This window comes from Antennarius striatus, chromosome 8 (assembly GCF_040054535.1).
Source record: "Antennarius striatus isolate MH-2024 chromosome 8, ASM4005453v1, whole genome shotgun sequence".
NCBI lineage: Eukaryota > Metazoa > Chordata > Actinopteri > Lophiiformes > Antennariidae > Antennarius > Antennarius striatus.
In genome coordinates this window covers 1,624,241-1,647,174 of record NC_090783.1, presented here as the reverse complement: position 1 = coordinate 1,647,174, position 22,934 = coordinate 1,624,241, and the positions used below count along the sequence as shown (strand labels likewise).

Sequence of the window (22,934 nt, the reverse complement as noted above, 5' to 3'; positions counted from 1 at the left end):
AATCTGAATTTCTGGTGCTTTTATTTTTTTAGTTTCCATGGTAACAAGTAGAATTTAGAAATTCAGTCTCAAAATGAACGTTTTTAAAAATGTTCCACCTCCCGTCTACTGGACAGAAGCTTTGAAACGAAATACCTTCTGTCAGGGAAAATGTTTCAGTTTTGAAATAGCTCCTATTTCGATTTTTGATCGATAATATCGGGAAAACAAATTTCTAAGGAAGGACTGACGTCAGAGCAGAGGGAAAAGCGGCGAATTCAGGAGAAAAAAACAAAAAACATTTAACGTGTTTTTGGGAAGAAAAGTTTAATATTGTGGAGAAAATAAAGGAAATAAAAACGATATTTGGATCGGATGGAACGGTTGGATCCCATCCCAGCATCCCGTCGAGGGAAAGCCTCGTGGCGGCGTGTGATCGCACTCGGCGTGACGCCGCCACCCCCCATCCCACCCCCCCACGACACATTGGTTTCGCCGACTCAGCGCGCCACCACGACGAGGACCAGAAGGGACGGAGGAGGAGATACGACGCAATTTGGTCTTTCTAAAAAGTAGCTGTATATTGATTGGAATTCTTTTTGGCTGAAGCAAAGTGGTTTTAGAGGAGGGGGGGGGGGAGTCGGGGGCGGGGCGTCGTCGTGGTAGCGGCTCTGAAGCCGACTGATCAGGAAGCGGGGCGTGACCCAGATCGCAAAAAAAAACAAAAAAACCCCCGATTTATCCCAACAGAGAGACCGAAAACGCAGCCGGAGGAGAACGGAGAGATCTCAACGGGAGGGGTCGAGTGAAACGGAATGGGGGGGGTGGGGGATGCGATCGCCATGGCAACCAGGACCTCCGGTACGGAGCAAAAAAAGAGGTGAGTGTGTGGGAGGGAGTTGTATGTGGAGGTGGGAGGGATGGCGCTTCGCTGGAGCGGGTTTGGGAGATTCTCGTCACACACACACACACACACACACACACACACACACACACACACACACAATTACATCACAGATAATAACAGTTATATAACGTTGAGGTAAACACACTTCGCTTCCATCGGCGCCCGCAGGCCGAATAAATACAAACACTCTCAGTTCTCGGTCTCCGACGGCGACGGCAGGAATGTAAACGACCTCATAGGAAACCAAGAGCGTCTGGAACGCGACACCCGCGTCACGATGACATCATGACCCACTTCCAACCAATGACGCGGCAGTTCAGCTCACATCAAACCACGAAGAACAAAAAAAAAACAACAAAAAAAGGGTTGTTGTGTCGTCCATTCTGCAGCCGGTGTGTGTGTGTGAGTGTGTGTGTGTGTGTGTGTGATGAAGATGATGATGACGAGGCATCAGGTCACCTGGAGCAGAAAGAACAGGATTCAGCTCACATCTACGGCAGCCAGCGAGGGACAAAACCCCTGAAGGCATCGCCAGAGTCGGCTCCGGTGATGCCTTCAGGGGCGGCGCGGTCGACTCACCCCGGTTACTCCCAGAAGTAGCGCAGGTACCAGATGGTCTCGTTCTTCAGCTGAGGGCCGAACAGCGGGTTGGTCTGGGCCAGGATGGCGATCAGCCAGCTGGGTAGAGAGGAAGAGGAAGCGTCTTTAGGTCCTGGGGGGCTGCTTTACCAGTCAGATGCTCTGGATGTGTAGATGAAGCAGCCCCTCCTGGTCCTAGAACCATTTCCAGCAACATGTCTGAAGGTAATATAAAAAATTATAAATATATAAAAAGAAAAAAGAAAAGAAAGTAATATAAAACAAAATAAAATAAAACCAATAAAAAAAAAAAAAATAAAACCAATAAAATGAAATTAAAAAAAGAACAGAAGCTAGTAATAGAAAACAAAATAAAATGAAAACACTAAAATAAAATGAAAAAAATAAAACCAATAAAATAAAATGAAATAAAAAAACGAAAACGAGAAAGAAATTAATATAAAACAAAATAAAATGAAAACAATGAAATAAAATGAAATAAAAAATAAAAACAATAAAATAAAATGAAATTTAAAAAAAGAAAAAGAAAAGCTCGTAATATAAAACAAAAAACAATAAAAGGGCTATGACTCCCCCCAGTGGCCAAACATATAGCACCTTTAACATCCATCCATCCATCCATCCATTCTTGTCGTCAGCTGTTGATTGGCTGGAGTCTATCCCAGCTGGCTACGGGTGAGATGCGGGGTACACCCCGGATGAGACGCCGGCTCATTACGAGACCACACTGGGCCAACACATTTACGCCACACATGGGCCAACTACGGCCCGCGGGCCACAAACGGCTCGTTTGTCATCCGGCCCCCAAAAACTTGTTTAAACTACACAATTAATTAAATAAATGTGGTCGTAAAGGAATGTTTACGTTAGATTTTGCTTTACAGTCCACTTTATCGCTGTGACAAACATCCCTGAGGGATTTTTCTCCGCATTTAAATCGTTTGCGAGCTGCGTCTCCAGTCCATGGGCGCTGAGCGCTGCGTTTTTAATTCCACTGTTTGGATCTTTTGCTCGGGCGTCCTTGAGCTTTGTAAACCTCTGAATACCGAGTCGTTTCAGGGCGTTTAGAGTCTTCTTCACGGCTCTTGTTCGCTGGCGTGAACGCCGCGTTTGAATTCCTGCGATGCTAATTCCTCACCTGTCCTCCTCACCCAGCAGCTCGTTCTCTTTGTAGGCAGACATTGTGAGCGCCGGAGTCTTTTCACGCGTTCTCCATCGCTGCGTCTTTTTTTTTTCCCCAACTAAACCTGACATTTAATTCACCGAGCAGAGATTCTGAGATCATCAACGGGAACGTCTGTCCTCAGGCTCGCACGAGGCGTTCCATTAAAGTCCGTGTTCTCCAGCGGCGCCGCTCAAATCTGACACGTTTGGAAATCACGTTTGAAGCTGACCGTATAGAACAGAGAGGTAAAGTCCGTAATAAAGCATCCGGTTCCCTCCTGTTAGAACCATCTAGAACCCGGTTCCTCTGGAGGTTCTTCAGGATCTCTGCTCTCAAGAGTCTTGGCTCTCAAACCGTCTCAACCTTTCGTCAGACTATCAACGGGTCAGACGCTAACTGGCTTTGTGGGCGTGGTTCAGAATCATCCAATCAGAGCGTGTTCCTTAAACTGACGTCATCTGACCAGACAGAGCTGCTTCTGAACCGTCTGATTGGATGTTGATCGATCGTTGATCACAATCAGGGAGAAATGTTAGGAATTAGATGCATTAATGTCACAGAACCATCTTCAGGGTTACCTGGACCAGCAGGTCAGTACAACAACAACAACACAACAACAACACAACAACAGGAGAGGGGGGGGTGTTACTCACAACAGGTAGCAGCAGACGGCTGTGAGGATCAGACTGGTGACGATGACCCTGGAAGGGAACAAACGGGTCAGAGTTCAGCTCCAACAACCAGCATCAGGTCCAAACCGACGACCCGCTTCCGCACGACCTTCAGCACGACCTTCAGCACGACTTTCAGCACGACAAAGTATGTGTGTGTGTGTGTGTGTGTGTGTGTGTGTGTCTGGTCCAAAGCAAGAGCCGGGTCTGAGACCGGTTCCGACCCGTTGTGGTTTTTAAGTCCACCTGAGATCCTCATCTAAATGGCTGTGTTTGAATCCCATCGTCATGGTAACCTCTGACCTCCTGGTCCTGGACCAGAACCAGGACTCTTTTGACCTCATGAAATAAATCAGGTTTGATCCGAATCAAAATCTAAACTCCATATATTAAAATCTAGTTTACATCATCACAAGGGACTAATCCAGATGAATCTACTCTGGTCTCAGAAGGTGGGACGTCAGGACTGTTTGGATTCCAACAAGGAAATCATTTTTTATTTTATTAATTATTATATTGTGTGATTTTATAAAAGAACGTCTGACAAAATAAAAAGAAATAAATCCCCTCCTGACCTGAATCCACCTCCACTGGATGGATGGATGGATGGATGGATGAGGGAGGGATGGATGAGGGATGAGGGAGGGAGGGATGGATGGATGGATGAGGGAGGGATGGATGAGGGATGAGGGAGGGAGGGATGGATAGATGGATGAGGGATGGATGGATGGATGGATGGATGATGGATGGATGGATGATGGATGGATGACACATAACACACCACGCATCCATCTATCCATCCATCCATCCATCCATCCCTCCAACCATCCAACCATCCATCCATCCATCCATCCATCCAACCATCCATCCATCCATCCATCCACCGTCGTCCTTCATTCAGGCGGCGGCCGCGGCACCTACCCCCGGTTGGGCCCTTTGGGGACCAGGAACGGGGCCACGACCCCCACCAGCCCCCACAGGGTGGTGAAGCAGATCATCGGCAGCGCCAGCGAGTGAGACACCATCGTTTCCGTCCCGCAAAACCCGCACGAACGACGACACAACCTCGGTTTGTCCTCCCGGAGACCAGAGCATCAATGGCCGCTAAGCCAGCCGTCGCTTCCGCAGTGGTCCCGCCCACTTGGACAGTACGACATGTCATTGGGCCAGACACTGGCTCTGCCTGCCTCTGATTGGCTGGGGGGGGCTGTCCATCAGGATTAAATCGACAGGGATTGGACAGATGCCAGCAGACTCCAGACTGTTTTTTCCATCTTGTAGGGATTTGGAAAAAATAGATGAAAATATGGAAAAATAATAAAAATAATTGTATAATTTTATACAATACACAATTTTATAATATAATAATAACAATAAAATTATAATATAACATTTTTCATATTTGCATATAAGTTTCTCATCAGTTCTTACATCAGATCAGTTTTATTTTTTATTATCACCCAATTCAATTTTTATCCATTATATAATTTAAAGTAAAACAAACGTTAAATTAGTCCGTTTTTTTCTGCGCTACATACATGATTCATATATCCATGTTTATTGTCGTAGAGTCATTGACATGTTGGATGCAATATATATTTTAATAGAATTTATAAGTAAATGAATTCATGTTGGATATAAATTGTCTTAAATATTTAACAGGTTTAGATTTTGATATCTGTATTTAATGCAGATATAACAGGTTTACGTCATCACTGTGTGACAAACAAACATTCTGAAGGGACCTTCTCCTGGAGCAGATGGCGCGGCACTGCCCTCTAGTGGACATAAATGGGAACTGCACCAGCGGCGTTTACACCCAAAACACTCCCTGTTCTCACTAACCGGACCAGAACAAACCCCTGAAAGGAGGTCAGCCGGTCAGGAGGAGCCAGATGGGGGCAACCAAAATGTTTGTGGGGGGGTTGTGAAAGAATTTCCTCTAAAACAAATATTGTTATTCTTCTGTTGAACCAGAAATGTTCTCGAACAGTGTGTGTGTGTGTGTGTGTGACTGGAATGAGTGGCATGCAGGAAAGGGAAGCTGATTAGAGGTGTGTGTGTGTGTGTGTGTGTGTGTGTGTGTGTGTGTGTGTGTGTGTGTGTGTGTGTGTGTGTGTGTGTGTGTGTGTGTGTGTGTGTGTGTGTGTGTGTGTGTGTGTGTGTGTGTGTGTGTGTGTTGATCGTCACTCAGTCCTCTGCAGGTTCTTTGGATCAACATGGCGGAAGCGCACGGAGCGGCGGCGCGCGGCAGGAAGGTGAGTTTCCGCTCGCGAGCCGCAGGTAACAGGTGACAGGTGAGGAAGAGGAGCGACGAGGAAGAGCGGCAAACACGTCAGCACGTGACCTGCGCTTTTATTCTGTTTCTTAGGTGAAAGTTTGAGTTGAAAATGAGTTGGATTAGTTTTAAAAACAGCCTCCTGGCGTCACTGCTGACGTCACACTCAGCCGAATGTAAGAACTTCCTGTCAGAGTTAACAAAATAAAAGCTCTCACTCCTCATTTTCGGACCTAAACGCCAATAAATAAAGTTACATAAAGTTACATAAATAAGTTGGTTGTGATTGTGCATGAAATATTTAATGAAAGACAACAAACGAATGCGCCCCCCCCCAACAGAAATGGGTGTTTCCAGACAAAAATTCTCCTGAGGGAAATAAACCAGTTGGAACCAGTGAAAAAGATGCCAAGAAAAAACAGGTAATATAAAATTAAAAAAACAAAACATCACAAGGATTAGAAAATAGAGAGATTTGTGTAATTCATGTCATCAGAAGAAAACTATAAAGACACAAAACTGCTGTAATTTTCACAGGAAAAGTCAGAGATGAACAAGAAAACCATCAAATTTCATAAGAATGATTAGAAATATAACAAATATTCACAACTTTTTTATATATTAGTTCAGAATTAATTGAAATTTGTCGTATTTTTAATAATAAATTACAAATGTGATGGTTTTTTCTCTTATTTCTAACATGTGACGTGGATCTTTTTTGACTTCACACGTCCCAACTCTTTTCCCCACTGGTCACCGGGTGGTCACGTCTCCCAGGCGGCTCCGTTCAGAGGTCACATCACAGGAGGGATGCATCCGGGGAAGAGGGTGGTCGTGTTCGGCATTGTGGACTCGCACCCGGACAGGTGACCCCATGGTCTTTTTTGCCCCGACCTGAAGTCGTCAGGTAAACCACCCCCTCATGCTCGTCTCTCTCAGGTTCTACTTGGGTCTGACTTGCGGGTGTGGAACATCTCGGGGGGGCCGGCCCGACGTTGCTCTGGAGATCTGCGTTCAGTTCAAGGACCGGCAGGTCCTGCGGCGAGCCTACGTGACCGGATCCTGGGACGATCCGGTGGGGGACATCCCGTTCTTCCCCTTCATCAGAGGCCAGCCGTTCAAGGTGCCCCCCCCCTGTCCATCTGGTGGTGTCACCTTATTGAGGAGGTCTGGAGGTTCACCTTAACACTCTGGTCCCGTCTCCCCCCACCCCCCAGATGGAGATCTTCTGTGAACACAGCCGGTACCTGGTGCTGGTGGACGGCCAGCAGCTGTTCGGGTTCGGCCACAGGGTGACCCCCCTCAGAGACGTGGACACGCTGTGGATCAAAGGAAGCGTCGCCGTCACCAAGCTGGCCTGAAGCGGCGCGGCCGGCTCCGTCTGACGGAAGAATAAATGATTAAAGCTGCTCTGAATGCAGTCAGACTCGTTTCACTGCAGGAGGATGAAGAAATATTGAGAAACTTTAAACGCTCTCCGTGTCTTTGAGAAAAGACTCTAAAGTTCTTTTTACTTTTATAAAGTTTTGAATGAATGTTTGTGTTCCAGATGCTCCTAAATGTTCCTCATGCATCACATACACCACAGAATGCCTGTTTTTATTTTTATTATCTATTGTTTGATTCTTTATCAGCTTATTGCTATTGTTTTATTTTGCGTATAATTTTATTGTCAATTTTTACGTTTGATTTTGCTACAATTAAAGTATCAGGACTTCACTGTGTCGACATTTGAACTGGCGGACACTTTGACTTCATAACTTTTCTAATATTTTATTATAGAAGCAACGACATTATAGAAATTTATTCATTAATAGTCCACAAAGTCATTGTGAGGTTATAACGTGCAATAAACTCCTACAGAACACCCCTTCATTGTGATTTAATGCTTTGTTTATGACTGATTCATGGTTTATCTGCCATAGATCAGTCAGTATAATTTTTTTTAAAATTTTATTTTATTTTCCCTGGATTTTGAACTTTTAATTTTATGAGTATAACTTTATCCCTTAAGGGAGGTTACATCAGGGAAATTTATTTTATTATATTATTTAATTCATTTATTTAGTTATTTATTTTAATTTATTTTGTTTTATTAATTTTATTATAAGTTTTGTATTTTCTCTGTTATATTAGCAATTTTTTTTACATTTTAATATCACTTTGTTATATGTAACTTGTATATATTAAAATAGTACTTTACAAAGGAGAGTAAAGTATACAATCAATTTTACAGTATACGGTCTTATAGTGATATTAAATTAAGCATTAAAATAATTTATTATTCATTCTTTCATTTTCTTGACAGGCTTCTTACGCATTCACGGATTGCTGGAGTTGATCCCAGCCAACTGGCGGTAGGAGGCAGGGTACACTCCAGGCATGACGCCAGTGTAGTGCTTTATTATTAATTTCTTTATTCATAATTGTGTAGAATGAAAGTCAGGGGATTCTGGTACAAACTGTCCTGGCATTAGACCAAAAGGACTTTCAAAGGGCTTTAATGTCTTCATGTACTGGACGTCAAAGCTCACTGGAAGACATAAAAACAGAGCCTGGTTTAATTCAGACGCTGACGGCTCCAAACAGCAGGACTGAACCAACAAGACAGGAAACAGGAAGTGAGACGACATGACCCACAGGAACCAGCTCAACTACCAGGACATGCAGGAGCAGCTGAGGGGCGATCTGACCGGCAGCTCCGTCCGGCTCTCCGAGGGAAAGCTGGAAGGCAGGATCCATGTGGAGATCGAGGTGGACATGCTGAACGCCTTTTTCCAAAAGGTGGAAGAGCAGAAAGCCGGCATCGCCTGGCTGCTGGAGAAGGAGCAGATGGAGAAGGAGATCCGAGACCTGAAGGCCCAGCTGCCTCCACAAAAAAAGGCCACCTACTTAGAGGCCCTGAAAGGCCTGAAACCCACCACCAACCTGGACTCAGAGGTGGGAGAGATGGAGAAGACAGAAGCTCTTATGGCTCAGATCAAACAGGAGCATGCAGAGAAGGTGAAGGCTCTGAGGAACCAGCTGGGAACCCTTACTGAAGCGCAGCTGGACATCCAGACAAGGCTGGAGCAGAAGACTTCCTACAATGATGACCTGCGACGAGAGCTGGACAGGCTGAAAGACCTGAATGAAGGTCTGGATGCGTCTCTGCAGCAGGAGAAGGCCTTCAAGTTCCAGCTGCTCAATTCCAGATGAAGAGGAAGAAGAAGAGGTGGAACAGGAAGCTGTTCTGATCTGATATTATCTGGATCTGAAGGACTGGGCAAACCTTCAACCACAAAAATGTCCCAAATGTCTGATTAATGCTTGAACTCTGAATAAAACATATTAAAAAGTCCTGTTTGTGGTTGTATTGTCTTGAATGCAGGAGCTTCTATAAGGAAAACTGGAGCAACCAAGGTAAACCCTTCCTAATTGTTAGTCATCTGGAACAACAACTTTAGGTGACTTTTTGATCATTTTTATGAGGATATTTTAACATTTTTATCACATTTTTTTCCATATTTCTGACATTCTACTTTAAATCTTTGTCATTCTTTTCTTTCTTTTCTGATTAATTATTATTTCATTAGATAAATACTGAACAGATTAATTTTTCAAATTTGTACCATATTCTCATGTGGGTCAAATATTTTTTTAAATCCTACTATGGTGAGGTTAAGTCCCGCCCTCTAAAGCCTCTGATTGGCTTAGAAGAGATAAACGTCACACATACCACACGGAAGCAGATATGGGAGTGGCTACACGGAAACATCTTCGCTCTCGCCAGCCAATCACAGGCGGATTTCTGTGGGTCCTGGCGTCACCATAGTAGATATGCTAAAGTCGCTGTGAGTAGCGGTGTCGGTGCTCTACCTGTTAAACACGGAAAGTTTTGGAAGAACCAGCAGCGTCAACCTTCCACAGCGGTGCATGCCGGGAGATCGGGAGGCAGGCTCGCGGTAGCAGCAGCAGCAGCCGGCGGACTCAACCTTCAGTCTGTGCCGTCCTGCTCCGCTCCGGCGGCCGCGAACGGACCGCGTATGGACGCCACCGTCTCCGCCTGAGTGATGGAAGCCAGCGGACAGCGTCTCACGGTCAGCCCGCTCTCCTGTGCGCCTTCTCCCGCTGACAGGAGACACCTGCTGTCATCGAAGCTAGCCGCCGAGCGGAAGCTAACGCTAGCGGGGGAAGGCGTTAGTAACCGCTAGCGTTAGCTTAGCCAAGCTGCGCAGTTAGCTTCAGCTAGCTGCGTGTCACGGTGCCGGTGCACTAGTGTTTACACACCCCGACACGGAACGCCTGTTGTTGGTGTCAACAACACAACCGACCCGGTAAACTTTAACAACAACAAACAGCCTCGTTATTCCCGCCTCGGTTCATGTTAGCCCGGCTTGTGTTCACCGACTAAGCTAAGCTAACTTAGCTTCCCTGACAGCCCGTCTGAGGGGACCGCGTCGGCCTGGAGTTCCCACCGGGAAGCACCGACCGAGTTGTCCGCCTCCTGTCGGGACAAACCGGTCCGGCTGTTCCTACAGCGCTAGCATAGCGCTAGCCCAGCTGTTAGCATGCTAAGCTACATACTTAATAATGTTGCTGGGCCTGCTAGCTTCAGTGACGCGCCAGGTGAGGCGCAGGTGAGTTGGAGCTTTTATCAAACAGTTAATTAACATATTTTAAGACATTTTAATTAGCTTTAATTCAACCACATCTGCTTCAACTGGACCTCAGCCCGTCCATCCCATCCGGGTTCGACCCTCAGAGGAGCGGGTCCGACCCAGAAGGGAACCCCGTCCTCCAGTGGGACGCGTCCCGCCTGTTTCCCCTCTGCTAACAGGTCTGTCCGGAGCTGCTTTCTGCTCCACCTGCGCCCAGGTGTTCCGTCAGATAAGACCAACAAAAGCAAACATGGTGACGTCACCGCCCAGGTGGGAACGCAAACAAACCGGGGCGAAGTGACTTTAAGGCTCCTCAGGGGTTAAATTATTGCTCAATGTCCGGACTGATTCAATTAATCGATTGATTTCTGCCCACGTGTTTGACGGCAGGTCACCTGATCTCATGGGGTTGTGATCAGCTGACACCCTGTTGGGTTTTATTTTTGTTAAACAGTTAAAAGTTTGAAACTGTTTGGTTTAAATTCACCTGAAAATCCTCACATATAAGAAACTGAAACCATCATTACGGTATGCTCGGATAATTTCATAATAATTAAATTTTTCTGGATATGCCGTTAAAATAACTCAATATTAATTAAAATATTTCACTTTCCATTTGTTTTAATCTTAAATGTTGTTTATTTTTGGCAGATTTTTCTCACATGTAAATAACCAGAACCAGAAAGTTTCCAACAAACTCATAGATTCAAGTTTCCAACATTTTCTTTAAACTGTTGTTTTAAGAAAGTTCAGGTCTGAACACATTGAGGCTCATTGTTTTAGTTGAATTTTGAAAGCCTTCAGGTCCCATTTATTAAACATCAGCTTGCTTTGGGATGATGGCACCTCAATCCCCTTTTTATCCTGTTCAAACATAAGCGCTGGAGGTAAGATATTTCACGCCGTGTGCACGTCTCCGATGTAAAATGACGCTCGAATGAGGAAACTGGAGGCTGTGGGGACGGATCACACTCGATGATTGAAGTCTGGAACACGTCCAGCTACGAAAACGTCTGCAGGGACGCGTTTCCTTGAAGAGCTGCATCGTCTAGAGTCTGTCTCTTCAAGGAAATGATGAAAAGGAGATTTTGACATCGAAGTGTGGAGGATCCGTGTGGAGGATCCGTGTCGGGGGACACGGGACTGATGTGACGTTCTCACATCAGCTCCTCATTACGGCTCTATTACCGTCAGCTGGACGCCCATCTGTCCCGTTTTAGTGTCGGATTGATTCAATTTCTGCCTGGTATCGAATGAATCGTCGAGCTAATTGGTCGCTGAGAGGTGTGTGTGTGTGTGAGTGTGTGTGTGTGTGTGTGTGTGTGAGTGTGTGTGTGATGCTTGGACCTGTGTTTTCATCGCCGCGTCTCCCGTCCCGTCTGACTTCCTGTCTCACCGCCTGCAGGTGTAGCCAGGAGAGGAGGGTTTTTGGTCGCCATGGAGCCCGACGTCGTCCGCATGTACTCCTCTTCCCCCCCCCCGATGGACGACGGCGCGGAGGAAGACGAGAGCGAGTTCGGGGATTTCGGCACCTTCTCCTCCTCTGGCGTCCCGAACAGCATCAGCTTCACCGAATTCGACACGCCGACCACTTTTAACCAGAGCCAGGCTCTTACCGCCACCTCGCCGCCGGAGCTGCTGCATGGCAGAGGGGGGGCAGGGTTCGGCTCTTCCAACGGTGCCCACAGACCTGGTCAGGAGCTCCCCAAGGCGAACGGCGTGGCGCCGGAGAAGCACCCGGGCGGCGGCGGTCCCTCGGAGAGAACTGAAGCGAGAAAGGCCTTCGGTGCGTCTCTGGGCGTTGCCCTGGGCAACACTGGCGTTGCCGAGACGGGCGACTGCAACGGGGGCGGGGCGGAGGTGCTGACCAATGGGTTCGCACCATTCGGCGATCAGGGAAGCCCTTTGCAGAATTCCGTCCAATCACATCCGAGGAGAGCGCCGGCCGAGGACGCGGGCGCCGCCGCTGCCCCCCAGGACGACTTTGCGGACTTTGCCGCTTTTTCAAACACTGAAGGACAGGGGGCACCCTCAGTCGACGCCGACCGTCACGCAGCACAGGGGACACCCTTAGAGGACGCCGTCAGGGACGCGAGTGGAACCGGAGCCGACACTCCCCCCGGCGCCGGTTCCACGCCGGTTTCCTCTGAGGCCCCAGACGAGTCGTGCGACACGGACTGGGGCCCCCCATCTCCACAAGGGGGTGTCACCTTCGCACAGGAACGCTTGGCCCCAGTTTGCACTGACGCCCCCGTCTGTCTGAACGGGGGGGGCGCGGCCGACGAGGCGGCGGGCGGCAGCGACACGGAGACGGAGACGTCGTTCGGCCGCGTGCTGTCGACCGACGCCCTGGAAGAGTACGGCGACATGAGCACCACGGGCTCGGCGCCCTCCCCCTCGCCGCTGGGGGAGCCCCCCCTCCCCCCTGACCTCAGCCAGCCCCCGGACGACGATGATGACTTTGGCAGGCGGGGCTTCGCCGACTTCGATCATCCGCCGGCGACACAGGAAGCTGTAACCGCGGACGACAGCGACGACTTCGGTGACTTCAACGCCCCCCAGCTCCAGAGCGACAGGCGGGACGGCGAAGGCGGGGGGGCGTTTGCAGAGTTCCCCCCCAGCGACAGTTTTGGGAATTTCAGCGCGGCCGCCGAGGGCGAGGCGGACGCCGGGTGGAGGGCCTTCGGGGAGCAGCAGGTGGGGGGGGAGTCGTGGGCGGCGTTCAGCACGGAAACGATGGTCCTTCCTCCTGGGGGGGGCGAGGAGGAAGAGGGGGAGGAGGAGGAGGAGGAAGAGGAGGAGTGGCATGAAAGCGAACCTCCTGCAGTCAGCGAGGAAACCAGCCGGACAGACAGGCAGCCGGTGAGGGGCAGAGCCACGCCCTAACACGTGACCTCTGGGGGGGTCAGATGGTTATATCAGAGTGTGTCGTCACCCCCCCCCCCCCAGGTGTTTCCGTGGTAACGGTGGTCGATTGTTTCTGCGTTCTCTGCAGGCGTCTCTGTCCGGCCGTCTGGAGAAGCTGTTCCAGTCCAGCTTCCCTCAGGGCGCCGTCGCGTCGGTGGGGGGCGGGGTCACGCCCCTGGAGGTCCTGTTGGGTCGCCATGACGACGCCCCCGCGCCGAGAGTTGACGACGAGAAGAAAGAGGAGGAGGGGGCGTGGTCGCGCAGGTGTCCGGGCCGCAGCGTGTGGACGCAGCTCCGGGACGTGAACGAGGCGGTGGGGCTCCGGTACCAGTGGGGGGGCTCCCACTGCAACAAGACGCTGCTGTGCTGCCTCGGCATCGACACGCGCAACATCGTGAGTCCGCCGGCGACCAGGTGAGACGTCAGGCGCCGCGTCAGCATCACTAACGTACCCCTCCCCCCCCACAGCTGTTCACGGGACAGAAGAAGCAGCCAGTCATCGTGCCCATGTACGCCGCCAGCCTGGTGAGCCCCCTCCCCATTTACGCGTCCTGTCGGAGGAGGGGCTAGAGGCTCACGTGTGTGTGTGTGTGTGTGTGTGTCCCCTCAGGGGATGCTGGAACCAACCAAAGAGCCTGTGAAGCCCATCTCTGCAGCGGAGATGATCGCCTCCATCGGCCAGGCCCCCCCACTGGACCCCGAGGGCGGCTCCTGTCCCTCAGACTCAGTCCAGGTGGGGGCTCAGGATTTACACACTTCTAGTTTAGTTTATAATCCACAGGGACTACTTTCAGCTGCGGATTAATCTGCGTGTGTGTAGCGGCGTTCAGAGCGTCAGCCAGCAGGGGGCGACGTCACACCGGTGGTTATGGTCATTAGGGAACATTAACACTTCCTGGACCAACAGAAGGACCGCCCACTCAAGCCACGCCCTCTGAAACAACACTCGTGTTACACACACACTCGTGTTACACATTCGTGTTACACACACTCGTGTTACACATTCGTGTTACACACACACTCGTGTTACACACACACTCGTGTTACACTGGTGAAGTGATGTGTGACCCGTCTCTGCCCCCCCCACAGGAGGCGCTCCCCCCCGTCCAGTTCGACTGGAGCAGCAGTGGCCTTACCAACCCTCTGGATGGTAGGTGACCCCTCCCTCGCCCAAACCCCGCCCCCCTCCCCCTGTTTCTCTTATCTGCCTAACACTCAGTGCTTCCTGAACGCGGCCGACGCCCCCATCCGACTGTCGGCCAATCAGACGTGAGGGGATGGGGGCGTGTCAGCGGCCGCTGGTTTTTACATCCTGAGCATGTGGAGGATTAACAAACACTTCTGAACGCAGGAAAAATCCACTTTATGGAGCCACAGGCCACGCCCACATTCACCACCAATCAGGGCCCGGTGGGCGTGGCCCTGACCCTGATGGTTCTGGTTAACGTGGATCTTTCCTCGAGTCCATCTGAACATGAAGTTCTAACATGTCGTAGTGGATTCTGACACGGCTGCATGTTTCTGCCTGTCTCTGTCTCACCCCCCCCTCTCTCTCTCTGGTTGTTAACCTCGGTCGCCCCCCCCCCCCCCTTCCGGGTCTCACAGCGAGTGGCGGCTCGTCTCTCTTAAACCTGGACTTCTTTGGTCCTGTGGAGGATTCTGGCTCCACCAGCTCCGCCTCCATCCCAGGTCAGCAGCCGTCTTCCTCTTCATCTTCCTCTTCCTCATATCTAATGCAACCCCCCCTTTCCTCTTACTAACCCCCCCCATCACTTCTCACACACAACCCTCCTCTGAGACGAATCAAACTCAAACGTCCGGTCTGCTGGACGATGTCGTTGGAGACGGTTAGCATTACGTGGCTAATTAGCGGGAGTTCTGGGACAGCCAATCAGATCAGAGCAATGAAGTTAAGTGTGAAAACAATCCACCACCCTCTAGTGTGTCGGACCGGACCCGTCTGGGACCCCTCCCAGGGGGGACACGGGTTCAGGTAAACCGAGGGATTCAGTTATCCTGGTTTAAGTAATTCAGACTTGTTCTATAGCATGTTGTAATTAACCCGATAACCCCCCCTCCACCACCCTCGAATGATGATTCATTCCTCCGTCCCACCTCCTCTAACTCCCCCCTCAGGCGTCGACCCCGAGCTGTTCGAGCTGACCACGTCCAAACTGGATTCGGGCGGCGCCGGCAGCCGGGTGGCGGACGCCTTCGCCCGGCTGATGTCCACCATGGAGAAGACCAGCACCTCCACCAGGTGAGGGCGCCGTCGCGTTTGTGTACAGTTAGCTACGCTCACAGTTAGCTTCTTTTGGCGGCGGGGCTGCGCCCGTCTCACGCCCGTCTCATGCCTCTGTCACCCCCATCCGACAGGAAACCGAGGAAGGAGGAGAACCTGAGCGAGGAGGCGGCCAAAGTGATCGCCGCTCTGCCCGACCTCTCCTTCATGCAGGCCAAGGTGCTGATGTTCCCCGCCACGCTGACGCCGATAGGCTCTCAGGCCACGCCCGACTGAAGCCCCGCCCCCACATGCCGTCATCGCCCCGCCCACTGCTGAGTGACACTGTTTTTTTTTTAAATGAAGTCGTCATTCCACTCATTTTTAAGTTTAAAAATATTTTGCGCTTGTTTCAAATTTTTACCAAAATAAAAGCATTTATCACAAACAGGAAACGGCTCAGATGTGGAGGCGGAGCGTTGCCTCCCCCCCCCGGCGACCCGCTTTTTTTTTTTTTAACCGAATAGGAGGATTAATTTATAGATTAATTTATAGAGGGAGGTGTAGGCGTGAGAATCGTGTATATATCAGGGATTCAAACCTTATTTTCTTTTTAATCATTTTGAGGGGTTTTGGCGTCGGAGGGGGAGGGGTGTTCGCGTCCCCAGGAAACACTGAGTCAAACTGAAGTGGAATTCATGTCTGACATTAAAGTACATTTATATACGTATATAAAATATCTATCGACTTGAAACCACACTGCCTGCAAAATCCCGCTGAATGTTTCCTGTTTTTTACCTGATTTTTACCTGATTTGAGTTTTTGTTTGTCGTCGCTTTTATCAGATTCAACCACCGCTGTTCCAGTCCATCCCTCGTCTCCATGACGACTCGTTTACTGTCCTTTTTTTGGTTTGGACGTCTATGAAGTTCATTTCCTGCTAAAACTTAACAAAGAACTTGCGGTTTTCTTTTTATCGCGAACCAGGGATGCGTTTCGTCGTTTTGTAGAGGCGTAAATAGAAACTGAAGGCTAGACTTGGAATTGTTGCTGTGGAAACGATGTTGGTTTTGCAGATGCATGACGGGAATTCGACCAAACTTTGATCGTGATGTTTTTATCTGGCTCCTCTGGCGATCTTTAGAGAACCGTCACGCGTTTTTAGCAGGAAATAAACACCCGAGTCGTCACTTCCTCGTTCGTCTCTCGGATGTTTTTAACATTTTACAGACGACGGATGAAACGTTTCCTTCCTTCCGTGTTCATGTCCGTTTTGTTGTTTTTCGTCGCTAAAAACGGGACATCTGTCGTTACAAACCACTAAATCTGGAACGTTTCTCAGCAGTGAAGACCGACTCGCATCAGAAGGGAATTAAGGGACCAATTTCTGCTTCCATGTGTTGGTTTTCTGTTTTTTTTTTGTGCACTGTTCCTGATATGAAGTGCTTTTTGTTGTTGCAGCTCTTATTTGCTCATGTTGGTTTCGTTTTTTGCTCATACTACTGTCGGCACCATCTCCCAGGAGGATTTTTGCACATTGTAAAGATGAAATGGATGTAATCACAGTTCACTGTGGCTTTAGACTGTGTACAGTTAAACTAAAGACTGTAAAATGTATGGGAAAATTCCTATGGAAAAAAGCTGAATCACTTGAAGAGCCTGTCAAAAGGTTATCGTGCATGCCCAGGTTCTTTTTGAGACTATAAGTGTGTAAATTTTACTTTTAGTGTACACAAGAAATTAAAATAGTTATCTTCTCCGCTGCCGTCTGTTTCTTTGAGCGTCTGCAGAATTAAATATGAAAAGTTTTCAAGTAATTCATCGACCTGAAGTTGTGATGTCTTCAATGTTGCCTCAGATAAAATGATGTAAGGACCTGCAGTTACGTCAAGAATCCAACAGGTGGCGACATTCACATTTTGAACACTGGAGACGTTCAACTCTGACTCAAACTGAAAAGGAAATAGTAGTTTCATTGATCAAATTTTGACGTCTTATTACAAATCTTTACCCACAATGCTTTTGAGTCACCCTTCACCCTTTTAACACCCAAACTTCGTTATTTGTCATCACTTTTATTTGATGTAACAAATTACTCGCGTTCACCCGACATGGAATTTACGCTCCTGTTATCAGATACAAGCAGATAGAAATGAAGCTTTTTGGTAAAAAATAAGTTCAAATTTAAAAAAAGGCTGATTTTAGCCACTAAAAAAAGTTCACATGCATCAGAGCCAGGGAGCAGCTAAGGCGTTAGCATTAGCATCACTGAAGAAAAGCTATAAAACTCAAAGATTTCCACCAAACTTCTCTGTGGTCTTAAGATTCTGTCCTTAAAAAAATTTATTTCCTCTACATGAAATTATTAATGTCCAATATTTGCATAAAGAGTTTAGAGACAATAAATGAACAAACGAGCTTCTGTTTTGATATGTTTACCTGTAGTTTGAAATCAAGTCCCTCCATTACTGCAAATTACTGCTTTAATTTAGTTTTCTTCCATTTGAAGTTGAATATTTTACAGCAAAATTTCATTGGTTGAGTTAAAAATTAACAGAAAAAGACTTCTTTAATCTGATTAAAGCTAAACTGATAACCAGAGTTTAAACAGATGGAACATAAAAAAACATTTAACCCGGTCAAAATCATCCTTTCATTTTTCTTAAAAAGGACGTGAAGCTGCCAGCAGACGAACAACAAACAGCAGAATGTAGGAAAATATCATGTGGGCGGGGCTTCAGTGACGTCCTGACATCAACTTCCTGTTGTGATTTCCACAAGAAACAGTAAGCTAGCTATCTAAAATGCTAATGCTAGTAACATTAAAAACTAAAGGGATTTTATCATTATTAACAATTGAGTTCACTATTCTATATTTCCATTTTAGCTAATCTAAAAATAATCCTCTCATTTTAGATATATACTTAATTAATCCCGAAGGAAATTCAGTAATTTTAGTTGACGATAATTCTTTAATCTGATTGGAGGTTTGACTCAACCAATGAGATTTTGGCTCCATTATGCTGCTAAAGCTGTCAGGTGATTTCCGCCCGGCAACAGGCTCCAGACGTCTGTTATTCCTCCACAGATTAAAATTTCATTTGAAATAAGAAATTTAAAGTGTTGACGGCGGAGGCGTTGAAGGCACTGACGTGTTGTTGTTTTTTTTTTAAATAAATGCTTCTGAAATGTCTTTTTTGCAAAGTAAAAAATACAAACAAAACAAGCAAACATGCAGACGGAAACAGAAGTCTGGACAGAATTCTTCTTACAATTCCTGGACGGCGGTAGAAAACGGGACCCGGCTTGTGTTTGTGCTTCTGGTGCATCCAGAGTAATCCCATTACTTCCACGAGTAAAGTTACTGTCTGCATGTGAAGTGAAACCAGTTCCTTCCTTGATGATAAATAAATAAGTAAAAATAAAACGGCGTCGTAACGGCGTCCGGATTAAGGCCAGTGTGAAAGAGTCGTCGTCACCGTGGCGACGAAGCTCCTCCCCTCAGCTCCCCACCAGCACCTCCATGATGTGGTCCAGCTCGGCCAGGTCCATCTTAAAGGGGGGGCTCTGAGCCCCGGCCCCCGCCGGGCCATACCGGACCGGTCCGTCCGCCACGGCGACCGGCGTCCCTTTGGTAGGCGGGGCTCCCGACGGGGGCGGGCAGGGCGCGAGGTCGTACATGGAGGTGTCGATGTCCGTGAAGAGAACGTCGTCCAGCGTGAAGTCCGTCAGGAAGGAGGAAGAGGGCGGAGCGATAGGGGGCGGAGTCGGTCTCTCCAATCGGCTCTCCGCCTCCTGGAAGCTCCGCCCCTCCTCCTTCATCACGACGTCGAATAGGAGCCGAGGGGGAGGAGGAAGGGGCGGAGCCGGCGAGGAAGACGAAGGTCCGAGCTCCTCGATCTCCTCCAGGGCGGAGGAGAAGTTGTCCCCGGGGGGCGGCGGCGGGGGCGAGGGTGGGGGCGGCGGCCTCAGGTGCAGGAGGTGCTGATTGGAGGAGGTGGGGGAGGGCGGCAGCGTGAAGAACACGGGCAGGTCCTCCTCCAGCAGCGAGGCGGGGGTGAGGCAGGGGGAGTCCAGCGCCGTCAAGACGCCAAAGGGGGCCGGGGGGGGCGGGGCTTGCGGTGCGGCGGAGAAGAAGCTGACGCCCCGTTCCCGCCGGTAGTCGTCGTGGATACGGCGGATGATGTTGTTGATGAGGACGCGGCGCCGGAGGCCCGGGGGGGCGCCGCCACCGCCGATGCGGGGGCCGTAGAGCTTCATCAGCGACATCCTCAGGACGGCCTGGCGCTGCCCCCCCAGGGGACGCCCCCCGCCCTCCGGACCGTCCTCACCCGCCTCCAGCTTCCTCTTCACCCCGACACCCGACATGAATCTGTGGAGGACAGGAACGGGTCTGTTTGTTTGTTTGTTTGTTTGTTTACACAACAAACAGCCAGATTTATAAGGAAGAAACAACGGGTCACATGACTGATGACACGCCTGCTGACTGGGCGGAGTCACATGATTCCTGGGAGCCTGGAGAAATGTTGGTGCATCAACCGTCAGCTGATCCGCCCCCAGGTCAGCTGACCAGGGGGGGGGGTTCACGCCATCTGACGCCCCCCACAACAAAACAAAGACACACACACACACCTACACACACACACACACACACACACACACCTACATACACACACACACACACACCTACATACACACACACACACAATTTTTTTAATATGATTTTTATTTTATTAACATTTAATTAAACAATTCTATTTATTTTTAAACTTTTATCGGGACCTGGTCTGGGATGTGTTTCCATGACAACGGCGTACTTTTTTTCCCCCAACAGCAGCATAAACTCAGTTTAAAAAAAAAGGTCAGAAAATCTTTTAGATCCTAATTAAATAATAATTTTAAAATAATTTTAAACATTTGGTTTAAAGCTGTCGATGAAATGAACACATTTTCTTTTCATTTTTTCTTTGAATTTCATGAAGCAGCTGCCTGGGGGCGTGGCCTGCAGCAGCTGCTGATGGTGTTGGTGGGATCTGAACCTGTGACCCCTCCATAACCCCCCCCACACACACACACACACACACACACACACACACACACACACACACACGCTGTCCTTATACGTGATTATGCCCCAACCCTCCCCCCCTCTTCCCATGCGGGGCCCCTCAGAGGGGCCATCTGCTCCGACACCCAGACGAGCGGAGGGGGGAGGGGGGTCAAGATTTTTTTTTAAACTTCTGGTTTATAAAATAAAATGTCAGTATTTAAAAATCAAAACTTCTAGAATCTGGAGAACAACCCCCCCCCACCCCATACCCTCTGCACCCCCGTGAGTCTGATGAAGCAAACGTCCAAAGATAGTTTCAAAGTCGCCGCATTTGTTTGAAGTATTTGCGATCTGTCACTAAAAGTGTGTGTGTGTGTGTGTGTGTGTGTGTGTGTGTGCATACCTTTAACCTGACTCAGTTTTTCATGCTGCCTGCTGAAGTCAACGTTCAGTTTAAATGTTCTGAAGGTGTGTGTGTGTGTGTGTGTGTGTGTGTGTGTGTGTGTGTGTGTGTGTGTGTGTGGAGGGGGGAGGGGTAAGTTTTGCTCCGCCTCCCAGTCGCAAAGGAATTAGAGCGACTGGGAGGTCGGACAGGTGGTAGCAGTTAGCGGCTAACTCAAAGAAAACGCAATGAAAATGTCTTTGCATGGGGGGTGGGGTGGGGCAACATGGGGTGGGGGGGTGAACCGGTGTGTTCATACTGAACCGGAGTATCTCCACAGAACCCGAACGAGTCGCGAGTAAAAACACATTTTCACTACTTTCCCAGCTGACTTTTGGACACGCCCACTTGCTCTTTTCGTCCAATCGGTGTCCTTCGGCTGTGTTGGTGCTTTTGTGGCAGCGTCGGCGTAAACAAACAGAAGGAAACCTGTGATCACATGACCCCCACAGACCAATGAGCAGCTGAGCTGATGACCATGTGACCTCGGCTACCCTCACACATGATTCCGGGTCGGGGTCACCTCAGGGGTCACAATGACATCCTCGCACGCGACGGCTACTTCAGCCAATCGCGGTGACCTAAAGCGACTTCCTAACGGGTCGATGACGTCATCTGGACCCGATTATTCCGATTATTATTTAGCACCGCCCACTTCCAGACGAGGCGTCATTCCAACAGGAAGCACGCCGCTGGTGGGAGGGGCTTCATCATCAGAAACACATCTGCTCTTCATCGTTCCTGGCTTCACGCTGCGTTTGTGAGTCCGACGCCGGAGCCTTACGTAACACAAAGTCCTGATTGTGCTGAGAGCAGAGTGAACGCCTGTCCGCCGCCGCCGCTGGGGCTTCTGGGACGCTGCCTGTTCCGCCACATTCTTCCCTTCAAACCTCGACTGAAAAGGAAACAGGGCACGTTGACCTTTGAGCCCCTCCGCTACCAAATCCGTGTCACCGAAAGCAGCGTGAACGGCGACTTCCTGTCCCCGCTGCAGATCCGTGTTTGGAGCTTTTATTGATTTAAGCTTTAAAAAAGTGGAAAAAAGTCCAAAAGTCACTTTTGATCGTCGTCAAACGGAACGAACACCAAACGCTGCTGCTCAAAGTTGAGTTTTCACAAAACCAGAGGCGCATTTATCACTTTATAAACACACAAACGATCAATAACGGAGCAGATAATCAACCGATACCGATACGAATCAATAGTTGAAACGGCGAAAACGCAATCACCTGATTGGTCGTTCCACGCGCACAGAGGATCATGGGAAACGGGTGATGTCATGAAGGATTTCGCCTGCACGCAGCAGATCGGAGCATCTCTGCATATGGAGGAGCGTCGACACCGGATGACCTCTGACCCCTTCACCTCACCTCTAGTCCATGACGTTACAGCACAGTGACGTCACGTGTTACGTTCGATTCCAAGGGGGGGGGTGTAAATCACTGGTGTCCCAGTGAAACCAGTACAAAGCTGTCAGAGGAGCAGCTGGTTTCCAGACGCTCCTGAAACCCCCCCTCAGGCCACCGGCTGCTGCCGCCACCTGCCCCCCGCCACCAGGGACTCGCCCCCCGGTCAGAGCCTCCACGCATGACCGGGGAGAATTAAAAGCTCCGTTTTTAATCACAAATCACTCAATAAGTTCAGGAGAGGATCGATAGTAAACAACCCGGTAAACAACCCGCAGCGGCTCCCTTTGTTGCCCCCCCCCCTCATCGGCTCTCCGGACTCGCGGCTGCCCGGGGAGGAGGCGTGAAGTCCGGCTGCGCTCGAGGTGTCGCTCGGCGCCGGCGGGTCACTCACCACATGTAGCGAGTCCCGTCCAGGCTGCCCTCCGCCGGGGGGACTAGTCCGGGAGGCCGGGAGCGGAGCGGCGGTCGGTCGGGCAGCAGCAGCAGCAGAGCCCGGAGGAGGAGAACCGTCAGTCCGTTCGGTCGTCGGTTCCTACTCCGCCATCGTCCCGGCGGCTCCGTCCGGTTCCACACCCGCCGAGCTCCGCTCACAATGGCGAAGAGCAGCGACGGAGGGGAACGAGGCGGAGGGGGAGATATATCACTGAGGCGGGATCAATGCGGCG

General features: G+C 49.5%; 4 protein-coding genes across 7 annotated transcripts; 2 read left to right on the top strand and 2 right to left on the bottom strand.

The window, feature by feature from the left end:
• Positions 1-644: 644 nt before the first annotated feature.
• Positions 645-4,569, bottom strand: atpv0e2 (ATPase H+ transporting V0 subunit e2). Its single transcript, XM_068321856.1, has 4 exons — positions 4,244-4,569; positions 3,305-3,352; positions 1,466-1,564; positions 645-1,345 (listed from the first exon to the last, which is right to left on the bottom strand). Exons 1-3 carry the CDS (start codon positions 4,345-4,347, stop codon positions 1,471-1,473), a joined length of 246 nt encoding a protein of 81 aa, XP_068177957.1. The 5' UTR covers positions 4,348-4,569; the 3' UTR covers positions 645-1,345; positions 1,466-1,470.
• Positions 4,570-5,199: 630 nt separating this feature from the next.
• LOC137600293 (galectin-related protein-like) lies at positions 5,200-7,460 on the top strand. Of its 2 annotated transcripts, XM_068321853.1 has the most exons (6): positions 5,200-5,234; positions 5,527-5,580; positions 5,942-6,022; positions 6,378-6,466; positions 6,540-6,723; positions 6,818-7,460. In XM_068321853.1, the coding sequence occupies exons 2-6, from the start codon at positions 5,542-5,544 to the stop codon at positions 6,959-6,961; spliced, it is 537 nt and encodes a 178-aa protein (XP_068177954.1). In that variant the 5' UTR covers positions 5,200-5,234; positions 5,527-5,541; the 3' UTR covers positions 6,962-7,460. The 2 variants fall into 2 exon arrangements, with proteins under 2 accessions (XP_068177954.1, XP_068177953.1); XM_068321852.1 differs by lacking the exon at positions 5,200-5,234 and having other exon boundaries at positions 5,486-5,580.
• A 1,942-nt stretch (positions 7,461-9,402) lies between these two features.
• On the top strand, positions 9,403-17,128 carry aftpha (aftiphilin a). Of its 3 annotated transcripts, none has more exons than XM_068321800.1 (9): positions 9,403-9,679; positions 11,646-13,102; positions 13,236-13,541; positions 13,616-13,672; positions 13,758-13,880; positions 14,237-14,297; positions 14,753-14,836; positions 15,284-15,407; positions 15,524-17,128. In XM_068321800.1, the coding sequence occupies exons 2-9, from the start codon at positions 11,678-11,680 to the stop codon at positions 15,663-15,665; spliced, it is 2,322 nt and encodes a 773-aa protein (XP_068177901.1). In that variant the 5' UTR covers positions 9,403-9,679; positions 11,646-11,677; the 3' UTR covers positions 15,666-17,128. The 3 variants fall into 3 exon arrangements, with proteins under 3 accessions (XP_068177901.1, XP_068177903.1, XP_068177902.1); XM_068321801.1 differs by lacking the exon at positions 9,403-9,679 and adding an exon at positions 9,693-9,916; XM_068321802.1 differs by lacking the exon at positions 14,753-14,836 and having other exon boundaries at positions 9,404-9,679.
• Positions 17,129-17,423: 295 nt separating this feature from the next.
• Positions 17,424-22,934, bottom strand: LOC137600287 (SERTA domain-containing protein 2-like). Its single transcript, XM_068321845.1, has 2 exons — positions 22,661-22,934; positions 17,424-19,740 (listed from the first exon to the last, which is right to left on the bottom strand). The coding sequence occupies exon 2, from the start codon at positions 19,734-19,736 to the stop codon at positions 18,870-18,872; it is 867 nt and encodes a 288-aa protein (XP_068177946.1). The 5' UTR covers positions 19,737-19,740; positions 22,661-22,934; the 3' UTR covers positions 17,424-18,869.